Source organism: Melanotaenia boesemani, chromosome 14 (assembly GCF_017639745.1).
Source record: "Melanotaenia boesemani isolate fMelBoe1 chromosome 14, fMelBoe1.pri, whole genome shotgun sequence".
NCBI classification, from domain to species: domain Eukaryota; kingdom Metazoa; phylum Chordata; class Actinopteri; order Atheriniformes; family Melanotaeniidae; genus Melanotaenia; species Melanotaenia boesemani.
The window spans coordinates 12,856,702-12,873,086 of record NC_055695.1 but is presented as its reverse complement, the minus strand read 5'-3'; the positions used below and the strand labels follow the sequence as shown (position 1 = coordinate 12,873,086).

Below are 16,385 nucleotides of genomic sequence, written 5' to 3'. Positions count from 1 at the left end.
TGACCAATTCCAGACTAGCCCTAAGCCCCGCCCACTTCCAACAGGAAGTGCTCTTTTTCATACGCCAGGGTCCATCTTCTCAGGAATAAAATCTACACACTTGAAAATGCTTCACAACTGGTCAAACCCTTTCATGATACCACAATAAAAATCTTAAGTTCCTTCGTCAAACATAACCATGGCGAAAAGTGGTCCGACGCCATCAAACAGGAAGTCCTAGTACCTGACCCATTGTAACATTGATCTCCACCAAACTTGGCAGGAAGGACCGCAGTCAGGTCGGGAACTCAGCCACATTGACATATGCTGCAAAAATTGCAATGTGTCTCCACAGCGCCCCCTACAAATATTTAATTGATCATAACTGCCCACTACATTGAGCGATTTGGCTGAAATCCAGTATATTGATAGAACGTGGATGGATGTACAAAAAAGCCCCTTGGACCTATATGATAACTTCAACAGGAAGTCGGCCATTTTGTAAAAAGTGTCATTTTGGTGGTCATTTTTGCATGTTTCTTTGCCTTGCATTTGAACGAACTCCTCCTACAGATTTCATCGTATTTACCTCAAACTAAGTCTGAACACTCCAGAGGCATGTGTGGTCAAAAGTTATTGAAAATTTTCTAATAGGAGGTGGCGTTCAGCGGCGGCGCCTCATCAAGTTTTGATGTTTCGCCATGAAGCACGGAATCCATTATTTCTGAAATACAACACTCATTTTGTACCAAACTGCACATGTTTCACTTCAGTTCCATGCCGACCACATCTACATGTCCAGATGCTGTCATCTGGACATTGCTCAACGCTGCACGGCGAGACCGTGGCGCCATGACAAGCTTGGAAAAGACGCCATGACATCATTAATCAGTATAAATCCCTCAATTTTCATCCAATCAATATGACACTCGCAGTGATTAATCAGGGTCTGCTCCTGAACAGATACATGTTACTACTTCTGGTCTTGGCCTAAGCCCCGCCCCCTTCAAACAGGAAGTGCCTTTTTCAGACACCGGGGTCCATCTTCTCAGGAATGAAACTTACACACTTGAAAGTGCTTCACAACAGATCAAACCCTTTCATCATACCACAAGAAAAATCTCAAGTTGCGTCGCCAAACGTAACCAAGGCGAATAGTGGTCCAACGCCATCAAACAGGAAGTACTTGTAACTGACCCATTGTATTACTGATCTCCACCAAACCTGGCAGGAAGGAACGCGGTCAGGTCGGGAACTCAGCCGCATTGACATATTCTGGAAAAATTGCAAAATGGCTCTATAGCGCCCCCTACAAATATTTAATTGATCATATCTGCCCACTACATTGACCGATATGGCTGGAATCTAGTATATTTATAGAACTTGGAAGGATGTACAAAAAAGCCTCCTGGACCTACATGATAACTTCAACAGGAAGTCGGCCATTTTGAAAAAAGTGTCATTTTTGGGGTCATTTTTGCATGTTTCTTTGCCTTGCTTTTGAACGAACTCCTCCTACAGATTTCACCGTATTTACCTCAAACTCAGTCTGAACACTCCAGAGACATGTGTGGTCAAAAGTTATTGAAAGTTTTCTAATAGGAGGTGGCGTTCAGCGGCGGCGCCTCATCAAGTCTTGATGTTTCGCCATCAAGCACGGAATCCATTATTTCTGAAATACAACACTCATTTTGCACCAAACTGCACATGTTTCACTTCAGTTCCATGCCGACCACATCTACATGTCCAGATGATGTCACCTGAACATTGCTCAACGCTGCATGGCAAGACCGTGGCGCCATGACTAGGTTGGATAAGGCGCCGTGACATCATTAATCTGTATAAATCCCTCAATTTTCATCCAATCAATATGACACTTACAGTAATTAATCAGAGTCTGCTCCTGAAAAGATACATGTAACTACTTCTGGTCTTGGCCTAAGCCACGCCCCCTGGAAACAGGAAGTGCCTTTCTCCGACACCGGGGTCCCGCTCATCAGGGATTAAACTCACACACTCTACAGTGCTTCAGATGAGGTCAAACCCTTTCATGACACCACAGAAAAAAACCTCAAGTTCCTTTGTCAAGCAAAACCATGGCGAATGGCGTCCACCGCCATGAAACAGGAAGTACTTGTAACGGACCCAATGTACTCCTGATCTCCACCAAACTCGGCAGGGAGGACAGTGGTCAGGCCTGGAACTGATTCAAATAGACATATGCTGGTTATTTGGCTCTATAGCGCCCCCTATGGTTATATCATTCGCCATGAAACAGGAAGTGTCTCTAGCTCTGCTGTCAGTTGACCAGATGAACTGATATTTTCCTGTTGTCATTAGAGTTCCAATCTGAACATGGTTCGACATGAAAACGACTATAGCGCCACCTAGTGGCCATTTGGAATTTTCCTCTTGGTGAAATCATGCTCCGGTTTGTGGGAATTCAACATCGTTTGCATGAAACAAGGTCATGAATGCTTCAGATGTCATCACTGGACAAGCTGAGGTGCAAGCTTATCCTCTCATGACGAAAATCACCTCTCGATGGAGATAAACTCTGGAAGAATGGGTTTATGGCTGTGGGAAAGAGCGGCTGTGTTGCTGGAGGGAGGCTGTTGGCCGATGGGGCGGTGCAATAGGCCGAAGCGGCGCCAGAGGTGCGAGGGCCTCCAACGCTGCTTGCAGCTTTAATTTGTATTGTTACAATATTCTATTTTTCCCCAAATGGTAGCTGTACTACCAAAGGGCAGCCAAAAGTAAAAAAAAAAAAATAAAAAAAACTTGCTCAGTTTTTTTCCTTGCATTTAAAAATCTTCTCTCAGGTTGAAAAGAAATGTTCAAAAACATGTAATGTTATTTAGTTTACAGAAAAAAACATCCCAAGTCCAGGTAGAGGTTCCATAGCCTTTTGGATCTGTTTTCTCTTACATAGTAGATTAAAGACCCATAAGGACTGTTCATGTGATTTGTATTGTTGTGGAATGTATTTACACATACTTGTCATAATAATCGTAATATCATGATTATTTCTCTGACAGTAATAATGCCGACAAAATTTATAACTGACATCGCTTCAACTGGTGGAGCAAATTTAGTTTAATGATCCAAATGTAAATGTAAATTAAAGCTGCAAGCAGCGTTGGAGGCCCTCGCACCTCTGGCGCCGCTTCGGCCTTTTGCACCCCCCCATCACCTAGCAGCCTCCCTCCAGCAGCGCGGCCGCTCTCGCCGACAGCCATATACCCATTCTTGCAGAGTTTATCTCCATCAAGAGGTGATTTTCGGCATGAGAGGATCAACTTGCAACTCAGCCTGTCCAGTCATGACATCTGAAGCATTCATCACTTTGTTTCTTACAAACTGTGTTGAATTCCCACAAACTGGAGCATGATTTCATCAAGAGGAAAATTCCACGTGGCCAGTAGTTGGTGGTAAAGTTGTTTTAATGTGGAACCATGTTCAGGTTGGAACTCTGTTGAGAACAGGAAAATATTAGCTCAATTGGTCAACTGACAGCAGGGTTAGTGCCACCTCCTGTATAATGGCGAATGATTTAAACCATCACAGGAAGCCATTTTAATCAAGCTGCTGTAAGAAGTCAGTGATATTTTCAACCATGAGTTCATGAAGGATGATATTAATGAGTTAGAATTAGTTATACAGAGGATAAAGGGTTAAAATGGTGGGTCTCCCTGTTTCCAGGGGTCGGGGCTATGGTGTTGAGAACATCAGGACATGAAGAAACTTTTTTGTTTGTCCTGGCATGTTACAAAAATATGCCACATTTTATCATGTCGTTCAAAGCAGTGGTTGGAGCTGATAGATTAAATATTTATAGGGGGCGCTATAGAGCCACATAACCAGCATATGTGTACTTGAATCAGTTCCAGGGTCTGACCACTGTCCTCCCTGTCAAGTTTGGTGGAGATCAGGAGTACATTGGGTCAGTTACAAGTACTTCCTGTTTAATGGCGGTGGACGCCATTCGCCATGGTTTTGCTTGACAACGGAAGTTGAGGTTTTTTTCTATAGTTCCATTAAAGGGTTTGACCTGATCTCAAGCACTGTAGAGTGTGTGAGGTTAATCCCTGAAGAGAGGGACCCCGCTGTCTGAAAATTGCACTTCCTGTTTCAAGTGGGCGGGGCTTAGGCCAAGACCAGAAGTAGTAACATGTATCTGTTCAGGAGCAGCCCCTGATTAATCAGTGTAAGTGTCATATTAATGGTATGAAAATTGAGGGATTTATACTGATTAATGATGTCATGGCGTCTTATCCAAGCTTGTAATGGCGCCACGGTCTCGCCATGCAGCGTTGAGCAATGTCCAGATGACAACATCTGGACATGTAGATGTGGTTGACATGGAACTGACGTGAAACCTGTGCAGTTTGGTACAGAATGAGTGTTGTATTTCAGAAATAATGGATTCCGTGCTTGATGGCTCAACATGAAAACTTGATGACGAGCCGCCGCTGAACGCCACCTCCTATTAGAAAATTTTCAATAACTTTTGACCACACATGCCTCTGGAGTGTTCAGGCTGAGTTTGAGGTAAATACGATGAAATCTGTAGGAGGAGTTCGTTCAAATGCAAGGCAAAGAAACATGCAAAAATGACCCCCAAAATGACACTTTTTTCAAAATGGCCGACTTCCTGTTGACGTTATCATATAGGTCCAAGAGGCTTTTTTGTACATCCTTCCAAGTTCTATCAATATACTGGATTTCAGCTATACTGTTCAATGTAGTGGGCAGATATGATCATTTAAATATTTGTAGGGGGCGCTATAGAGCCAAATTGCACTTTTTCCAGCATATGTCAATGTGGCTGAGTTCCCAGCCTGACTGTGGTCCATCCTGCCAAGTTGGGTGGAGATCAGCAGTACAATGGGTCAGTCACAAGTACTTCCTGTTTGATGGCGTCGGACCACTATTCGCCATGGTTACGTTTGGCGAAGGAACTTGAGATATTTATTGTGGTATCATGAAAGGGTTTCACGTGTTATCAAGCACTTTCAAGTGTGTAAGTGTCATTCCTGAGAAGAAGGACCCCGGCGTCTGAAAAAAAAGCACTTCCTGTTGAAAGTGGGGGGGGCTTAGAGCTAGACCGGAATTGTTGAAATGGATTTGTTCAGGGCCAGACACTGATTAATCCCTGAAAGTCTGATGAGGATCGGGTGAAAATTGAGGTATTTATACTGATTTATGGTGTCATGGCGTCTTATCAAAGTTCACCATGGCGCCACGGTCTCGCCCTGCAGCCTAGATCAACAGTTTTCACCGGATATCATCACCAACCTGTTTTCTGCTGTCTGACCTAGTTTGGACCTGGTTGTGTCCAAAACATCAGATAAGTGGGTCTCCGAGTAAAAACTATGATTTCCTGTCGCCAGGGGGCGTGGCCAATTCATAACCTAAAAATTGACATGTAGATGTGTTCAGGATGGGACTGGCATCATACATGGCCATTTTGGTTCAGATATATTGTTTTATGTGGATGTTATATCACTTTCGTTCTTCACGGCGAGACGTCAAACTTTGAGGCCCCGCCCCCTCCATGCCCTTTCTCCTATTAGAAAACTTTCAATAACTTTTAAAGACACATGCCTTCTGAACATCCTGAGGTATTTTGGTAGCAGTACAATGAAATCTCTAGTAGGAGATAGATTTTGAAAATGTCAGTAAAACGCCAAAATGGCGACTTTGACCCAAAATGGCCGACTTCCTGTTGGTTTTAGGCTGTTACTCCAAGAGGATTTTTTGTTTGCCCAAACATTTGGAATACATGTAGCGATTTTCATAAAGATTGATGACGTGCAGTGGCGGGGCATCATAAATAGGTGGCGCTCTCATTCAATTTTGCCCGAACAGTCCCGAGCACCACAAAATACGTAAATTTACACATTCCCTTGGGGGGGTACGCAAAATTAGGCGCGTTTTCGTGCATGTTCAGGTCCCCTAAAATGCAATTTACTTTTGACAAGAAGAAGAAGAATAAGGAAGAAACGGAGCAATTACAATAGGCCTTCGCACCGCCTTCGGTGCTCGGGCCTAATAAAGACATATTAAAAGATTTAGAAAGATGAGACATCTCTGTGTGCAACGGGAAAGATAGAAAATCAGCATTATATGATCATGATTTTTGGGCTTGCTAGAAGTACTGTCTAGACTATCATGGGAATGGGTTCTATGCCATCCAAAAATGCAGGTTAAAGCTCTGTAATTCCACATGATACAGTAAAACCACATGATACAGAGAGAGTGCTTTTTTTCCCTGGGCCAAAGGTCATTTAAAAATGACTGAATTAAAGTGGAAAACTGTTCTCTGGTCAGTTGAAGTAAAGTTAGAAATTCCTTTAGGAATTTACTGATGCCTCATCCTCTGGACTGAAGAGGAAAAGGAACCGTTAAATTTGTTATTAGTGCTCAGTTCAATGACCAGCATCTCAAGCAGTATCATACTACATTAGTCAATATGTAGCTAACTGACAGCTTGTCCATCTGTAAAGACATCATCACTGCTAATAAGTATAGACAGGTTTTACAGCAGGATATCTTTTTCAGGGAATGCTTGCCATATTTCAACAGTCCATTTTGCACACTGCATCATCACAACAGCAGTAGGTAAGAGTCCTGGTGCTAAACTGGCCTGCCAACAGTCCAAACCTTTGACCAACTGAAAACATTCAGCAAGTCATGAAACACAAAATACAACTAAGAATAGTGACTAGACTCTTATTTCAGATAAGAACAGGACAATATTCCTTTGCCAACGGTCCAGAAACTGAGCCCCTCAGCTCCCAGGTGTCTGCTGTGAAAAGACAAGGTGACTACATAAGAGCAAACATGACTCTTAATTTGAATTGCTGTCATCAATTTCAAATGGAGCTTTTTTTGTGTGTGTGTTTGTTTGCTTTTTTTCTGAAATAGTTAAATGCCAATTTCAACATTTGATATTGTCCTGCGCTATTGCAAACTTAATTTTGGTTTATAAAATTTTCAAGTATTGTTTAGAAAATTGTAAAAGTACAAAAAAAAAAAAAATTTTACTCCAGAAACAACTTTGAACACCACCACTATTTTATATATCACTTTCTGTTCATAAGAAATGCATGACATGTCTTAACTGATTTCAAGTTAAGTCTTTTTCCAGTCCTGTATATGTCAAAATCTTTTGATGTGTGAATGTGTACATCATTGCAAAGATCTACTTTATGGGGTTTGCTGTTCTGGCTGAAACCAAGCTTGATGTGTACCAAACAAATAATGTAAGCTTTCTTGCTAAAAAGATTAAGCAGAACTACTGAAAAAAAAATGCTACAGAGTTACCAAAAACAGAAAACAGGTAACTGAACAGGAGGATCTTAAAATGCTGTCCTGTTTTGAGTTTTGTTCAGTTACAAATAATACTTCTATGGTTTGTGAAGCTTTTGGTCCACCACAGTGCCTGTAACCTTCTCTCAAACAGGGAATTCATTTTTTAGATACTAAGTAAAGTTATTATTCTCTGTTTATACGTATGTAGGATAGCAACGGAAAGCCTATATAGTAAAGAACCGGAGAAGCGAGAGTGTAGTTGCTATTGGTACAGCATTTAGCCCTGCAGAATTAAACCGCTATTTGAGCTACAACCTCTTGCCCTGAACTAATTCCCTCAATATCTCAGCTGCTCCTGGATGTCATCCAGCCTGTGTACCTCATGGTGCCTTTGGGACAGTTTTATGAGGGAAAAAAAAAAAAAATGTTTTCCTAAGTGAAAGAGAAATTGGTCTATTTGTCTATTTAACTTTTTAAGATCTTATCTTATCTCTTATATATATATATATATATATATATATATAAACAACTATAAAAACTAAACTTTGATATTCTGTCTGTCAAAGTTTAATTTCTATAGCGTTGTCCCATGAAAAGATATAATGAAATATTTGCAAAAATGCGAGGGGTGTACTCACATCTGTGAGATTCTCTCTCTCTCTCTCTCTCTCTATATATATATATATATATATATCTATCTTATACACTTGACCTTATCAAATACAGAACTAACAAATACAACATAGCAATTCCATATGTGTTACAGGCTAGAAGTAAGGGGTCTGCTGGTCATTTGTAGTTGTAAGTTCATTTGTTAACTCTGAAAATGTGATTCAAAATAAGTGAAAATACTTTACACTGATTGAAGATGCAGGGTCGTCGTTGTCCATTTTCACTTGTAGTCCTCGTGTTGGCCCAGTAGGTGTAGGCTGTACTACAGGAAGGGCAATTAAGACCCTTAAAGACTTAGTCCATTTATTTCATACAAAGCCAAAAGAACACTTAACTTTTGGCTAAGGGTCTCACAGAGTGAGGTAACTTATGACAACAGTACTACATCGCCATGCCAGTCCTACTCCAAGTGCATATCCCTGGGTTACGGTGTCCTGCAAGTGCTGGTGAAATTCTCTCCCTCTTCTCATTGGCTGTCATGCCTTCCCCATTGAGTCGTTTGCTAAACTTGTCCCTTCTTCAAACTAACATACCAGCTGGACTGTGATACATATGGATAGATTGGTGGAATGATGTAGCATTGAGTTTTCTCCAAATGTGCATTGAAAATGAGAAAAAAAAAATCCTACCAAAGCTGGGAATGCAACGAAGTCATGTGCTCGTGCACACTGATTTGCTTTTTTTTTTCCTCCATGTCTCTTTAGGTGTAGCTCTCTTTTTTCTGCTTTCCTCCGCTTTGCCCATCCTAAAATAGCTCCACCTTAGTAAAGTCTATTATCAGCCTAAGGTAAGCCTCTTAGGACAGACTCTTGCTCTTTTTTTACAGAGGCGGATACTGACACTTAGTAAGACCAAACAACAATTGCACGCTGATAAAACCAGGGTGGGATTTAAGACTGGCTAAACCAGGGAAGAGGATTGGGCAAGACAGAAATAATAATGACATGAAGTCAAATGCACAGATGGTACGATTCACAACCGTCCATAAAAGCAGAAAAACTGAAGGGCAATAGATTCAGTAAATGTTTGATGGGTGGTTATGCATTATTTTGAGCTTTTTAGGATTAAAATAATAATATTAAAAAAACATGTCTTTTTTTTACTAACAGTTCTTATTGTATATTTTGTACTCCCAACTTGTCTTGACATAACTGCCTGGCCTTCACCATCATCAATAGTGAACCTATTACTGCATAAGTTACTTTTGTCTCCTATTACAATCCAACAGAAATCATTATGCTTAACAAGCAATAAAGGTATCCTGGGAACTCATACTACATGTACACAATGTAATGCTTGTTGTTGCTATAGAAGGGAAATTAACCAAGATGAAAGAGAGTGAATGTACAGGCATATTCTTCAGCAGTAATCCCAAGTCTTGACCTTTGAAAACACCATCTCTTATTTAATCCTTTACCTAAATCAGATTAACCAGATTAAGCACTTGAATGTGAGATGGAATCCCTGCTGTTTGTTTGTGAATGTGACAGGGTACTTCAGGGACAGGTTGCCTGACAAGACTAATTAGTTAATCAGACATGTTAGCCTGCCACAGATTTTATTGTCATAAAAGTGGCCTGTTTTAACCTGGCTATATCACCATTGTGTCCTATACATCACACCTGAGGAGCTACAGAGGAGATAATGTTCAGAGTTGTGCATTTAAATTATGCTAAATTAACCAACATTTCAACAAATCTTTTCATGATGGGTAATATACAATTTCAACCAAGAAAAACTTTAAATATGCAAAACTATATATCATTGGCACCAAAGAAAGCTACGCTGTTACAGAACTGAAAATAATGTCCGCCTAAACCTTTTCATAATGTAGTAATTAACAAACACCGTAAAAGAAAACACCAACAATAATAACATTATGCCTGTTTTCATTTTAGGTTTTGTGAATAAATGTCTGTGGAGGCTGTGAAAAGTCACTTCTTTTCAAATCCTTGAAAATGTTATCATTCCTTTAGGTGTTCAAGTTGGGAAACGCCATTTTACAGAACTTTTTCCTGGTAAATCATACTGCTTGTTGAACTCTTGCAACATTGCCTGAAATGCCGCTTTTTCAACCACAATGAATGGCCACATTTTCTTAAGACATATTTTGACTGACAGTGTAAGATGATATATACCCTCAGGGTTTTATTGAATCACTCTTTTTAAAGTTTTGGCAATAACCATTTTTACAGACTTCATGCAGTTTTGGCTTTTATTTCAAGTTGGTGAACTGGGTAGGATAGAAAGAAGACTTTTTAGGTTAGTGGAATTAGTACTCCTAAATACCAACTTTCAGCTGCAAATCCATCAGATCTGCTTTTCCATGTTTTGGGTCTTTTCTTTTTCATTTAGCTTAAAAGCAAATAAAATAAAAACAATTATAATGATTAGAAAAAAAAAATTAAAAAAAAGATCGGGCAGGTTTGTAATAATAGAGACAGCTCTATATCCAAGACAGTCTTTTAGCTGAACAGCTCTAGTACTGAAGTCCTGAATGCAGCAGTGCTAATGAGAGCAGAGGAGTTGAACAAAAAATGATCTAAATGTAAACACAATTACAACATTGATCTGTATCACTAACTTGTGTGTTTTCATGAAATGATTTTGAGTGCATCCTATCTTTGTTTAGTTTTGTTTAGTTTGCACTTGACATAAACAACAGGAGAACAATATGTGGATTTAGATTCTCAGTCACCCAGGTCATGGTAATCAAGAGCTTAAATAAATGGAACTGGACTTATCTTTCTTGGTAAAATAAAACTGTTTTGGTCACACAGGTAAACAGCTCACATGTGATAATGCCTTGTACAACCTACACAATGGTCAGGTGAGTCAGTGACACAGTGACTTTGATGACCCTTAACATGGACTAGTTAGAACTGAGAAAGCCTTTCGGATGGCAGGTAAGCATTTTCAAGAACCAAATAAAAAGTTCAGTTGCATTTATTCAAGTTCTTAGGATATAGATACAGTTAATATAGTTGAGGCGTTCTGCAGTGGTTTGCAAGAAAAATGAGACAATTATGTTCACAGAGCCGGCCCTTGGCATAAGCAGCTTAGGGCTCTGTGATCCACAGGGGCACCCCAAACTGGGATACAAAAAATAAACAAATAAAACTAATGTTTTTACTACTAATTTTTGGAAATATTACATAAATCAACAGCAACATAACTTAATAGCAATAGTCGATTGTAGCCAAACAATGGAGAGACATTTGTTCTGGGTTGCTGGCTGCCTCGCTGCTCTCTATCTGCCCTCTGTGTAGGTGGGCCGCAAGTTAAGATGTGAGGTGTCTGAATCTAACTGGACACGGTCCCAACACTCAGAAATAGATGGATACTAAGTGGAGAAAAAAACTGTCCTGCCTCCATGAAAGGAAAATAAGGAAAGAGGAAAAAATGACAAGGGTACAGGAAGAGAATGAGATAAATAGTTTCTGGAATTCATAGTTACTGTTGTTGGAGCAGTGTTCACTTACTAGCTTACTTTGAACTAATAGTTCACTGTTTATAATCAATAAATCGCTAGAGCTGACTTAAGTTAATGTTACACTCACTCTTTTTAAACCTTTTGGATGTGTTTTTCCTGCTGGTATGTTGGTTAAAATGCTATCAGTTTTCCATCCCCTTTATAAGTAATGGGTTAGTTGTAAGCCTTTGGTTTATTGTGTCACAGCTAATGTTAAAAGTTTAAATGTGTGTTAAAGTGTTTTATTGTTAATCATTCATACCTCAGCTTTCCCATATCATTCATCCGTTATATAAACACTAGATAGATAGATAGATAGATAGATAGATAGATAGATAGATAGATAGATAGATAGATAGATAGATAGATAGATAGATAGATAGATAGATAGATAGATAGATAGATAGATAGATAGGTGGGTGGGTGGGTGGGCGGGCGGGCGGGCGTTTTGGCAGGCAGGCAGACAGACAGACAGACAGACAGACAGACAGACAGACAGACAGATAGATAGATAGATAGATAGATAGATAGATAGATAGATAGATAGATAGTTTATATTCTTAGTTTATTTTTGATGTATTATTTAATGTATATTTTCTACTTGAAAGAAAGAAATTCTAGAATACAAACATGCAGCTTCTGTGTAAGTGTATAAAGATTGATTTTGAAATTAACTGCAATACAAACAGGCACGAAATTGGTCAGGGCTGGCACTATATGTTTAGTATAGATAAACTGTGTCCAAGGAGTTACCGTACTATAAAATCTTTTAAAGTAAGACTTTCCTAAAGAGCACTCTTTCATTACTGTTGCAGCAGTTATTGGTCATATTTCAGTGACCTTTTGCTTTTAGGTGAGGATTCTACATGCAATAAATAAATCAGTTTCTAGCATTTCTTGGCCTTCACATTGTTGCAACATTTTGTTCTTATATAGTAAATGTAGCAATTCATTCTCTACCCTTCTTCTATTGTTGGGAAACTGAGGCTAGAATCGCACCCCAGCACACACTGAGTTTACTACTTTAAATGGGCCATGCATTTCTGAGCCTGCACATATGTGCATAATGTATGATTTTAATTTTGCCAGCCTATTTTTTAACCATGTTTTCTTCTTGCCTGTGGACCAGTCAGTCATCAGTCACCTACCTACACAGCCAGCCAGTCTTTTGAAGTGTGTGTCCTAACAACCCAGTTTCCTGCCTCTCTGGGAGTCACATGTTGTAAGACCAACAGCTAAGCAACAGCTTGGCATTCCCATTAGAGATGCTTCACTTGAGCACAGCCTGTTTCTCAAAGGTATCACCTTATAGCCAGCTCATTTACAAATTACAGCAAGCCATCTGTACAATAAACAAACTGCACACAATTTGATAATATTTAATTATGAACAGATGCAATTAGTTCCCCATCATTAAGTAAACCAGCACCCGATTGTGCTTCATTCCACATTAGCATGTTTCATTTATAGCTAGAAGTTGCCAAAAAAAAAAAAAGAAAACTCAAATGCACATTTTATTATAATTCAAACCATCTTAGATATAAAAAAAAAAAAACTTTGACACAGTTAAATCTAAGAGTAGTAGGAGTCTGCAATGAAAGAATGAACTATACTGATAAGTCTGATAAGTCTAATCTGTGCTGTTCATGTGTCTCACCTTGGTAGTGAGGATACAGATGCAGTCCATCGTCACCAGTCCATCAAACAGACTTTCACCAAAACATCTTCCAACTGCAACTTCCCCATTCCACCACTTAGCTGCTTGTTGCTGTTGGTAGCATCCTTCTGCTGTCTGTCTGGCTTTGTTTCCTCCTCTTCTTTCATCCCTCAATCTCTTTCTCCTTTGTTTTTTGTGCCATCTTCACCTGTCCTTTGAGCAGAGCACCCAGGGTGGACTTCTCCGCTAAAATAGAGGCCAACCCGGAAACATGGCAGCTGTACCAGTGCAACTCCACCCGTCCCTTGTTTCCCAGCTGCTGTCTTCGTTTTATGGCAGCTGGTTGCCACATTTTGACCTCAAAGAGTGCATGGCTCAGAATATATATATATATATATATATATATATATATATATATATATGTATCTGGGAAAGCACGCAAAACACACTCAGCACATAAAAAAAAAAAAAAAACGAAAAAAAGATAAAAAAAGATTGGCGCAGAGATGCATACACATGAATGCACAAACAAACACAGACAGACGTGGATACACAGACATAAGCACACACACAAATTCACATACTACACGCACACACCACTCTTCGCTGCTTTATCAGGTCAGGTCTCTGGCAGAAGTGGGGGGTTAGACTGAGTGAACAGTAACAGCGGTATAGCAATGGATGCTCTACTTTCAACTTTGTAGATATTAATTAATTTAAAGCTCCAGATGCAGCTTGGAGCCTCAAACAGAGATCAAATCTTTACTTATTTGGGCTATTTATAGAAACACAGAATTACTGCAGTAAATGCTGAGTTTGGCATAGAACAATATATTGATCAGCAGGCCGTTGAAGGGCTTTTGACGAGGTTGGCCAGTGTTAGCAAAATGAAAAATAATTTCAAGAAAAAGTGTAGCTTCCAGAAATTATTGCATTGCTTATTAAAGATACCTAAGCAGCACATGAATGTCCTGAGTTAAAATCACCCTCATCACAACACAAGCAGTGTATAACTGGAAGGATAACTTTCCAAAAAAACAGCGTCAAGAAAACAACTGCAGTATAAAAAACACCCACAAGCCATACCAGCACATATATCCAGGGACATGTAATCATATATGATAGAAAAAAAAACATCCACTACAATCTAAAGCCGACTCAGGAAAACCCTTAACATAAAACCTTTAAACCCATTCTGCTGGTTCTACTAACAATAAAATGTTACTAAAGTAAATTAATTTCCCCAGGCATATTATGTAATGTAAAGCAAGCCAATGGTCAAACAGCCAGTTTGCATAAATGACCGGCTTGCTGTAGCCACTAGCAACCTTTTAATATTATGGTCCAAAAAGAGACGTTGCCACCAACAACCAATAGCATTTCCATGAAGGAGAAGTGAGATGTGGAGCACAAAATACACAAGAAATTCAAACTGTGTATTATTATACTATTTCAGTTCAACAATTTAAACAATAGGATTGCTTTTATACCAAATGTCAAACCAGGAACACACAAGTTTAAACAAAACATGGCTATACACAGCAACTGAACCCCAATCACTAACAGACAAGAGGATAAAAATGTGCATCCAAACTTAAATCTGATTCAAATATTTTGCTAAAATGACAATAATCTGCAGGGTGGATTTCTTTCCAAAGACAGTGATGGCATCATTCATTGTGTAAACAATGTCTATCCAATCTTGAAGCTAAAGCTTTCACAATTATTTAATTTACAGTTAAATGCTACGATTGTTAAATGCTATGATTAATTAATCACAAAGATCCCTTAACATCATCACTTTCTATAAAATATTATGTATGAACTATATAAGTAGATCAACACAACTTCCACATGGAATGAAAACAAAGTTTTTGCTTGCTTTGTTTTGGTTCCTTGAGGGTTGCAAAAGAAGTATGCCGGAGTGGGACACTATGGCAGAGGATGAGTTTTCTCTCCCTATTTTGAGGGGGTACCTTTATGCTACAGTAAAGGTAAATGCACAGTAGTTTGGCTAAATTACTGTAATGTTTATCTAATGTAACACAGTAATGAAATGTCATTGAAAGGAAAATAACTAAATACTTTTTTGTGATTTATAGTTTCATAGTTTTGCATTTCAAACATAATCAACCTAGCATGATGTCCATAGTCATAGTCTGTAGAGAGAATGGCATTTCATTCCAGATATACGGTCTTATTTATTTTCACTATTGTAGTATTATTTATGTCCTAGACAAACGACAGCTATTCTGCTAAAGGACAGGTGGAAGTCAAAGATAGCTGGATGCTTTTCCTGTATTTCTACACTGTCTTCTCAGGTTTAAAAGAGATGTTTAAAAATATTTTATAATGTAGTTTACAGAAAGAAGCCAGATAGAGGTCCTGGAGCCTTTTCCATCTGTTTTCTCTGAGAGAAATCCAGAGTTTATATGTAGGGTCTATTTATTCTTTACAGAGCAAAGGTGATTTAGATGGAATTTACTTTGCTTTGTTTTTCTATTTGTTATGTTGTCATGAAAATCTATAAATAAATAAATCTTAAACACCTTGAAGGAGTGTTAAAGTGATTTTACACATTAGTGTTGTGATGTTAATTTATGCATAATAATCGTGATAATCATAAAATCATGATTACTTCTTTGACAACAATAGTACCAAGAAAATCTATAATCATGACATCCTTAGTTGCTGTTCCACATGGTATTGTAACATACAGACATACACTGTCTGACATGTATAAAGTCACATATATATTACAGTACTAGGGCCATAAATTTCTATTCCACACTCTCTCTATCCAGCACATGCTATCACCCACCTTCCCAGAGAAGGAAACTGTATCTCACTCTGTAATCAGCTGCAGAGATATTTCCTGGCCATTTCCTCAGGCAATACCACACATCAACCAGAGATGTCTTACCTTACTGAGGGTGAGAGGGCTTGTAGCTTGCCCGGACCGGACTGGACCATGGCTGGGGCTAGTGGATGTGACTTTTACTGGCCCAGGGCTGGTTGGACTAGGAACATAGATCAGGTAGACAGGCTGTCTGTGGTAAACTCTGAAAACTATACCTGAATTCCAAATGCAGTGTTTGATAAGGATCATTATCTCCCCTTAAACAATGTAACAAGTATTTATTGTTATTATAAAAAGCATAGCATTTAACAGCTATTACCTCTGTGGCCTCACAATTTATAAAACGAAAAGTGGAAACATTTATTGTGTTTCTAGATAAGCACAAACTAAGAGATGTGTAAACCTACAGTAGATTCTTTAAAATGATC

General features: G+C 39.0%; 1 protein-coding gene across 3 annotated transcripts in view; it reads right to left on the bottom strand.

The window, feature by feature from the left end:
- Positions 1 to 16,385, bottom strand: part of LOC121652819 (discs large homolog 1-like protein) — a 127,391-nt gene that overhangs the window by 106,523 nt on the left and 4,483 nt on the right. For all 3 annotated transcript variants that reach the window (XM_042005867.1, XM_042005868.1, XM_042005869.1), the window contains exon 4: positions 16,021 to 16,117. In XM_042005867.1, coding sequence (XP_041861801.1) covers positions 16,021 to 16,117 — 97 coding nt within the window. The remainder of the gene's footprint in view (positions 1 to 16,020; positions 16,118 to 16,385) is intronic.